Here is a 9,595-nt window from a genome sequence, read left to right as displayed (position 1 = left end):
AGAAATAGAGGGTCTGCTTTGATGTCCCACCCCCGCAAAGCAAAGGTCAAAATAATAAATGTAGGTCCAATTGAAGGGTATGCAGGGGGGGGACAAAAGGCTCCAAAAGGGGGGCGAACGGTGTATTTTGGTCAGGCAGTCCCTCACAGTCCCTCACAGTGTACTAAAGGCATGATGAATTCATAGAATCAGGCATAACCAAAGACGGAGTAGCAGGGGTCCTCGCGGAGAGAATAGGGTTTTTTAACTGGGCAGACAGGCCTGGCTCCTGCATCCTACTCTTTTTGTAGGCCATCAGTCTTTCTTTCATCCCCTCTTTCTTTCTCTCGCTCTCTGTCTGTTTCTCCTTTGCTCGCGTAACCTCTCAGAGACACACTCTCTCTCTCTCTCTCACACACACAAACACACAATCTCTGACACACACTCTCTGACACACACAAACAAATTATCTCTCTCTCACACATGCATACAACATGTGTCACACACACAAACTCTCACACATAAAACACACACTCTTTCTGATACACACACTCATTCTCTCTCTCTCTCTCTCACACACACACACACTCTGATACACGCATATTCTCGCTCACTCTCTCTTACAAACACACACACACACACAACAGATGCTCTCACACACACACACAACAGACACTCTTTCACACACACACACACGCACACACACACACATTCTCTCTCTGAAACGCACACATTCTCTCTCACTCGCTCTCTTACACACACGCACACACGCACACACACACACACACACACACACACACACACACACACACACACACACACACACACACACACACACACACAGAACGTGTTTTCCCTTTTTCACTTGTTTGGCTTCCGCATCACCTCGTCACCTCTATTGAAAGGCATAATTAGAGGCACTGATGAATCACAGAGCCATCCCATAGACAGGCCCCATCAGCTGCAGCAGCTGCTGCATGTCACATTGTGGCCATTGTGGTTCACAACAAGTCACTTTCGTTTATGTCAGTCTTTGAGGAACTAGGGACTATGTCATTTAAATATGAGCAAGTTTGGTGCAGGTAGTGTTTGATTGGATTAAAAAAGCATATTCATTTTCATTTACATTTTCATTAAAACATTATTGTCAATGATTGAATGGTTGAATGATTTACCCAATCATACATATTAATGGTTTTATTTCATCTGTAGGCCTAGATATTGTTTTTCAACAAATATTGCATGACATATCTATATGAATATCACAAACTGATTTCGGGTATACCACACCAATTCGGTCTCAAAGTCAATATATACAATACTTTGTAGTTATTAAATGTGCATAGAACATTTTGTGGAATTCAATATAGTAGGCTAATACATTTTACTCATGTGAGAAGTAAATAAACTGCGTGTGTAAAACTGTGTAAAACATGTGTAAAACTGTTGATCTGACTGTGTGTGACATACAGTAGGCATATAGACAGTGCTATGTTGGGACACTACAGCCTGACCTTTGATTTTTTATTATAGGCCTACCCATCTAAAAACGTTCACCTTTACAGTAACATATCAGAGTTAATGTGTAAAATATTATTTTCCTTTGCTTTATTATTCCCAACATCTCCCAGACACATTTAATATGAGGCGCATCATAGAGGCTCCAATTTCCTCTGGAGGATGCAACCAGTACCGAATTACATGCGCAATCCTGCCGTGAATCAGACATCACCACGGTAACCGAACGGTATTCACCATTCTCTGCTTTACCCGTAAACATCCGCGACGCAACCCTACCGATCGTCATCCTCGTACGCAGTAAGTCATTTTTCTCCCTTTGTTATAGCCTATGTGGAATTTATTGTCATCGTTTGTGTGGGCAATTTTATTGATACGGCTGCTTGCGCGTACGTGAATAAATCCGTAGCCTACGGTATCCTATAGTCTACATCGCAAATTACATGATTCGATTGTCACAACAACAAAAACATTGCCTGATGTGAAAACGACATTGGTTGCTTATGTCTTTGTGTCTATTTGAGTATCAATAATGGCTGTATATTTCAAGCATATCGATACGGTTGAGAGCCCTCTCGATATTAATCGAATGCGTGAAAGGAGTAAGCTAAAATTCACAATGGTCTAAACAATTTCAAAGATGACATTGTCATTTGCGACAATGTATCGGTGTTCAAATTAGCCTTCATAACGAATTCTTGAATGTCAATTTCTTCTTGAAATCCATTGCCCTTGCAGCCTATGCAAAGAGCATCTCGAGCAGTCGGTGCCATGACATGAGGTTATAGGTTATGTATGGTGCTTATCGAAACGTTTGTTACCACATGACGTGTGATGTGAGATGAGTTTCACCAGTCATGTTTATGCCATTTCTCTGTCTTGTTTGTTTTCGGGATGTTTGCTATTTGGCCAGTTGTGCTTATCAGTAGAATCTCTGCTGCAGCAAACGCAGCTTTTTCAATGCAGCAAGTTGAGATCAGATGCCTGATTAGTGAACCCTGAAGAAAAAAGTTAACAGGCCTAGATACTATTAGTTTATAGAATCATTATATATTTTTGATTTGTAAGACTATGTTTTATGTTGTGTTATGTGGTTTTAGCATTTATAAATCATTAATTCACATCACCTCCTTATTGTACTTCCCAATCAAAATATTCAGAGAATATTGACCAAAAATATGATTAGAAAATATTAAGGAAACTATACTGTTTGTCTAGTTATAATGTCATCCACATTCATCTAAACCTTGTGTGTGTGTGTGTGTGTGTGTGTGTGTGTGTGTGTGTGTGTGTGTGTGTGTGTGTGTGTGTGTGTGTGTGTGTGTGTGTGTGTGTGTGTGTGTGTGTGTGTGTGAGTGAGTGACAGAGAGAGATAGCGAGAGAGAGAGTGTGTGTTAGTGTGTATGTTTTCGTGCTCGTCTGTGTTTCTGCCTGTACCTGTCTGTATGATTGAACCTGCGAGAAGCTGATCTTTGCCCCCTTGTTAGCATCATCGTTATGAGTCATTCTCACAGCGGTACAGGATGGCGAGCTACAGAGAAGGGGGTGTTGCGTTTCACACGGCGTCAACGAGCTCAGTGGCTTTCTCACCTTGTGTTCCACATTCAGATGGTGCGCTGATCGAGGAGGAGGGGGAACAGCACAGTTAGACCAACACACACATAGGATATGAAGCAAACACACAGCGTGTGTTCCTGTGTGTAGCCCACGCAACGTCTTTACATGACTCACCTTGGAATTACAGCCAGTATGGACATAATAAACTCTATGCACATTGCCGACTGAAAGAGATACTGTAGGCCTACTTGTGGAAACGGACATAATGACGATGACACCTGGTTTGACACAAACCTCCCAGATAGTGCAGGACGAAGACAGTCGGGCATAAAATGGCAGCCATTTGAATGAAGCTCTCGCCATCATCATCATCATCATCATCATCATCACCACTATCGTTTTAACATCATCTTCAACTTCAGCCACACAAGGAAAGAGGGAGCAACTAAGTGGAATAAAACCAAGCTGCATTACCAAGTACCTTACCCTCTGCATAGTAAAGCCAAACCGAGTTGCGTTACCCAGCATCTAATCGTTCAGCACTGTTTGTATTGCGATCCAAATCGTCCAGACAGACAGTCATTGAGAAGTAGCTTGAACCCAACATAGCTGTGTTACCCAGAATCTGATCCTCTTCTTTCCCCATTCAGATCGTCCAGGCAGGCAGACATGGTGAAGCTGGGCAGTAACCTGGCTGAGAAGCTGGAAAAAGAACAGTCTATGGACGATGGCTTTGATAACATCCCCCTCTTCACCCCTCTGGAGGTGAACCAGCTGCAACAGCCATACTTAGACAAGGTAACAACGTGTGTGTGAGTGTGTGTGTGTGTGTGTGTGGGGGGGGGGGGGGGGGGGTGTGTGCTCGCAGCAATTATTAAACATGTTCAGTACATTCTGTCTGTATATTACATTACACTACACGTCTGGACACACATCAAGCCTACATCATTTCCGAGCCTGCCATTGGTCCCTGTACTGTGCCTTGACCCAGCCTCCCTGTTATCCCAATGATTCAGAGTGCTGTGGAATCACCCCACACTATCTCAGAGCCTCTTAGATTACATAGTAGATCACACACACACACACACACACACCCCTTACAGTTCTATTTAAGGCAGCAGCCCAGTTCCAACCCAGCGATCTGACTCGGAGAGCTCTGTGTGCCATGCCACTGTTCATCCTCAGGTAATCGTGAAGACCACAACAGAGTATCAGCTGCAGCAGAAGAAAAAGAAGAAGTTCTACGTGCCGGGAATCAAGAAGCTGAATATAAAACTGTACGACGAGGTATCAGAGAAGGTCAAGGTAAAGTCTTACCTAGGGGCCGGTAGTATGTTTACTGAAGTACTACTGGGAATGGTGATATTCATGGTTGTGTGTGTGTGTGTGTGTGTGTGTGTTCCAGCTCACAGGTTTGATCCTCATCACCTTTGGGTTCCTGGCTTGTCTTGTCCTGCTGGTCATGTACAAGGCTCTGTGGTACGATCAACTTACCTGCCCAGAGGGCTTCGTTCTCAAGGTAGGCATCGCTAACACACACACACACACCTTCTATCCGAACGGCTTACGTCCCGAGGGCAAGGTAGACTACTGAAAGCATCATCATCACACACACACACATAAACACACACTGCCTCCTATCCCAGTCAGACAGTCCTAGAGGTTTTTATAGATTTTTTATTTAACCTTTTTTTAACTAGGCAAGTCAAGAACAAATTCTTATTTACAATGACAGCCTACACCGGCCAAACCTGGACGACGCTGGGCCAATTGTGCGCCGCCCTATTGGACCCCCGATCACAGCTGGTTGTGACACAGCCTGGAATCGAACCAGGGTGTCTGTAGTGACGCCTCTAGCACTGAGATGCAGTGCCTTAGACCTCTGCACCACTCGGGGTTACATTCATTCAAACCACAGACAAGAAGCAGAGGTTGTTTCACTAGCGTTCTCTCACAGAGACCAACAGAGGACTATTGTTTCAGTTCTTATAATCGCCTTCACAAACATAATTATCATCCAGTCCCAATGACTTACTAATACACCCTCTCCTATAGTCCGTACTTACTGTACACCTCATCTAGTACTCATACAACATCTAGTACTTGACAACATATTTTCCCACCAGAGACTTCTAAGGGATTCTCTCCCACTCTTTCTGTCTCTTCACTCTGGGAACATAAACTCATTATCTCCTTAGGACACCTCCCAGGCATCGTGTGCTCAGGCAACGCTCCCCGCCTGTTACTCTCTATAAAAGCCCCCTGTCTTGAAAGAGCGAGAGGGAGGCAAGGCTTTTTGGTCAGGCAGTAGATTGGGACGCCCGTGAATCAGAGAGGGGCCTTTCATTAAGGCTGAGCGTGACTAAACTGTGATTAAAGGCTGAAGACGAGATGAGGGAGATGGGCAACGGGGCCTTCCATGCAAAGGCTTTTGATGTAGACGGGTACAGTGTAGCTCGCAGCGTTTTTCCACGGCTAATGTGTTGTTGGAGACATGAAAAGGGGCAGGAAAAAGGAGAATCAAATAGAGGGTGTCGTGGCGTTGTCTTCTGTTTAGCAGAGCGTAGGAAGCCAGGGTTCTTGTGAGAGGTCATTTCCCACAATACTGATGGAAGGTGTAACGGCAGTCTATTTCTTCCTCCTCCTCGGACGAGGAGAGGCGAGAAGGATCGGAGGACCAATGTGCAGAGTGGTAAGTTTCCATGATTTTAATATACACGAAAACAAGACACGATACAAAATAACAAACAAACTAACCGTAACAGTCCCGTGTGGCACAAACACTGACACAGGAAACAAACACCCACAAACCAAACGTGAAAACCCCGGCTGCCTAAGTATGATTCTCAATCAGGGACAACGATTGACAGCTGCCTCTGATTGAGAATCATACCAGGCCGAACTCAAAATCCCAACATAGAAAAACACACATAGACAACCCACCCCAACTCACGCCCTGACCATACTAAATAAATACAAAACAAGGGAAATAAGGTCAGGAACGTGACAGAACCCCCCCCTTAAGGTGCGAACTCCGGACGCACCACCTAAAACTCTAGGGGAGGGTCTGGGTGGGCGTCTGTCCGCGGTGTTTGAGCTGCCTGCCTGCCCAGCGCCATCTGAGCTGCCCGTCTGCCCAGCGCCATCTGAGCTGCCCGTCTGCCCAGCGCCATCTGAGCTGCCCGTCTGCCCAGCGCCGTCCGTCTGTCCCGAGCCGTCAGAGCCGTCCGTCTGTCCCGAGCCGTCAGAGCCGTCCGTCTGTCCCGAGCCGTCAGAGCCGTCCGTCTGTCCCGAGCCGTCAGAGCCGCCCGCCAGTCAGGAGCCGCCAGAGCCGCCCGCCAGTCAGGAGCCGCCAGAGCCGCCCGCCAGTCAGGAGCCGCCAGAGCCGCCCGCCAGTCAGGAGCTGCCAGAGCTGCCCGCCAGTCAGGAGCTGCCAGAGCCGCCCGCCAGTCATGAGCTGCCCTCCAGTCATGAGCTGCCCTCCAGTCATGAGCTGCCCTCCAGTCATGAGCTGCCCTCCAGTCATGAGCTGCCCTCCAGTCATGAGCTGCCCTTCAGTCCGGAGCTGCCCCTCAGTCCGGAGCTGCCCCTCAGTCCTGAGCTGCCCCTCAGTCCGGAGCTGCCCCTCCGTCCAGTGGCGCCATCTACGATGGTCTTCAGTCCGGGACTCGCTGCAAGGGTCCTAGTTCCTGGGAGGCCACCTAAGCGGGTATTGACTATGGTGGAGTGGGGTCCACGTCCCGCACCTGAGCCGCCGCCGTAGGAAGGCCCACCCGGACCCTCCCCTTCTATGTCAGGTTTTGCGGCCGGAGTCCGCACCTTTGGGGGGGGGGGGGGTACTGTCACGCCCTGGCCTTAGTTATCTTTGTTTTTCTTTATTATTTTAGTTAGGTCAGGGTGTGACATGGGGGATGTTTGTGTGTTTTTGTCTCGTATAGGGTGTTTGTATTGTCTAGGGGGTGTTTGTAGAGTTCATGGGGTTGTGTTCAGTGTAGGTGTTTATGTAAGTCTATGGTTGCCTAGATTGGTTCTCAATTAGAGACAGCTGTCTATCGTTGTCTCTGATTGGGAGCCATATTTAGGCAGCCATAGTCATTAGGTAGGTTGTGGGTAATTGTCTATGTGTAAGTTGCCAGTGTCTGCACTTATTTGTTTGTATAGCTTCACGGTCGTTGTTTTGTTTGTTTTAGTGTTATTCGTCTTTCTTAAATAAATACATGATGTATTTATATCACGCTGCGCCTTGGTCCTCTCTTTCACCCGAAGACGATCGTGACAGAAGGTCAGGTAGTCTGTCAAGAAGCCTTGGATTTCCCTCAGCTTCTCCTGTCAGAGCTTAGCAAATTGGAGGTGGAGTACCTTTCATTTATCTAAAGATGGCAACTCAGGTGTCATATCTAATGAGACGAAGCTGGCACATCTAAGTCTGAATATGAAAAATAATTTCCCTGAAAGAACCTTACTCATGCTCGCCCACGCTGTGGAATAAGACGCTGTATGACTCACTTGTAATAAGTAGTTTCAGTGAAGGGTAAGGCAGTAACATGTGACTTGCTCTCATCATTTTCCGAGTCCTACCACAACCCATTATGATGACCAGAATCCCTACTGTCCCTAACCATAAATAGAGGCAACAGTATCATACATCATCACTTTGCACACCCTCTTCACTGACCCTTCTGCCTTCTGGCTCCTGTCTCTTACAGGGTTGGGGATCACTTTCTATTCACTCAATTCAGGAAGTGATTTAAAATGGAAGGTTCTTCACATCCTGAAGTAAATAATAAAATTGACACCAACCATCCTCTCTCCTCTTCCCCATGCAGCACAAGCACTGCACCCCAGCAGCAGTCCTGGAGCCCTGGTACTACACAGAGCAGCAGCAGCAGGAGGACCCGGGCGTGCCCCCCCGCTCCAGCAGTCTCTACACCGCCCTGGGTCACCTCAACCAGGACAAGAGGACCGCCGCTGGCGGCATCATCCCCGAGCTGCCCCCGTCACCATGGTTCCCCGTCATCAACGCCCTGAAGCAAGCCGAGAGGGCCAAAGAGGAGGCAAGTCGTTCGAAGGAGTGAGGGATGGAGGGATTTCCAGAGGGAAAGGGTTTAGGAAGGGGTGATAAAGGTAGAAGGGAATATGGGATTTCCAAAAGGAAGAGTTAGGAAGAGGGGATGGAGATGGAGATGGAGATGGGGGGGAAAGTGTTGTTTACTTGGTGGAGTTGACTATGAGGTATTGTGGGTAACGCTCCAAATGTCTGTTTAGGTGGCAGCGAACGTGACTCATTTGCAGTAAAAATTAATCTCCCTATGACGTTATCAGTGAAGACCACCGCCTTGTGTTATGTGTGTGCGTGCCTGTGCGAGCGAGAAAGAGAGAGAGAGAGAGAGAGGTGAGAGATGTGCGTGTGAGAAGCGTTGGAGAACTGAACATAACAAGATTCCCTGAAATTCTCACTAGATTGTCCTTATCAGACTAACATGTTTTGAGAGTATCATTAGTAATTATTAATTAGTTAATTAATTAATTAATTAATTAATTAATTAGTAATTAGTAATGTGGTCTTACAAGGTTTAGTGTTATTACATTTAGATCGAACTAGACATGTTTTTTGTAGATTTTTACATACACAGTACTGAAATAAAACGTTTTGTTCTATTCAGGAAGCACACAGCCCACATTCATTTAGAAACCTGATTGTAAAAACCGTATTTATCATGCCTTTTTTTCTCAGTAGATTTCCCAGCAACTATGAACAATTTGTGTATGAGGACTTTGGTACAATTGGGTACAAGGAACTTGTATATTTTCGGGTGGAAGATAGTCAAATGGGTTGATGTCATTTCAATTCAGATGATTTTGAATGTAGTAGACTAGCAGCTGTACAGGTAGGATTCATATTTCAGAATTCTTATTTTAACAGAACAATAACTACCTAGAGTATCTGTATCTTTGTGTTTTCTAGTATTTATTTAATTACCTATTTCTTAAGAGCTTAATTTTTTTTCTTAAGCAATTTATTTGACATTTGTTTGATTTGGGTGAAAAGCTAGAAGGATTTCTTTTGGGATTTTTTAAATAGTGAATAAAATGCAATTCAATTCACATCAAGTTTGCATTAATCCTAATTCATCATAACAACTGGCAGTATTTTCACCATGGATCAGATTGTAAATATGAATGTGATACTGTCATTATGTCACCATTCACCACCCAGCAGTAATAAACCTTGTTCTGTTCTGAGTGCCAAACATTTATGTCAGACCCATCTGCTCTGATGTCATCAATAAAGTGTTAAGCTTTCTCCTTCATAATCTGGGACTTGTTGAGTTGGCTTTATTACTGCTTTTATGTACTTTCAATGCACAATAGCAATGCTCTATTTGTACGATCCAGTTTCAGTATCTATTTACCTGGAATTTCCAAATTGTTTCTGTTAAGTTTAAAAAAGAACAAAAGCAAGTAAAAGTACACTTTATTTCAGTCCTAAAAAATAAATAAAGGGAGAACCAAAAGGAGTCCGTTATTTCACTGTCCATTA

General features: G+C 45.2%; 1 protein-coding gene across 2 annotated transcripts; it reads left to right on the top strand.

Annotated features, from left to right (window-relative positions):
* Positions 1-1,661: 1,661 nt before the first annotated feature.
* LOC139568531 (neuronal vesicle trafficking-associated protein 1-like) lies at positions 1,662-9,368 on the top strand. 2 transcript variants are annotated; one of them, XM_071390428.1, is made up of 5 exons: positions 1,662-1,797; positions 3,705-3,852; positions 4,240-4,359; positions 4,460-4,573; positions 7,881-9,368. In XM_071390428.1, exons 2-5 carry the CDS (start codon positions 3,724-3,726, stop codon positions 8,127-8,129), a joined length of 612 nt encoding a protein of 203 aa, XP_071246529.1. In that variant the 5' UTR covers positions 1,662-1,797; positions 3,705-3,723; the 3' UTR covers positions 8,130-9,368. The 2 variants fall into 2 exon arrangements, with proteins under 2 accessions (XP_071246529.1, XP_071246530.1); XM_071390429.1 differs by lacking the exon at positions 1,662-1,797 and adding an exon at positions 3,102-3,531.
* Positions 9,369-9,595: the final 227 nt, after the last annotated feature.

This window comes from Salvelinus alpinus, chromosome 2 (genome assembly GCF_045679555.1).
Source record: "Salvelinus alpinus chromosome 2, SLU_Salpinus.1, whole genome shotgun sequence".
Taxonomy (NCBI): domain Eukaryota; kingdom Metazoa; phylum Chordata; class Actinopteri; order Salmoniformes; family Salmonidae; genus Salvelinus; species Salvelinus alpinus.
Note: the sequence above shows the minus strand (reverse complement) of the source record. Positions and strands in the feature narration are given on the sequence as shown.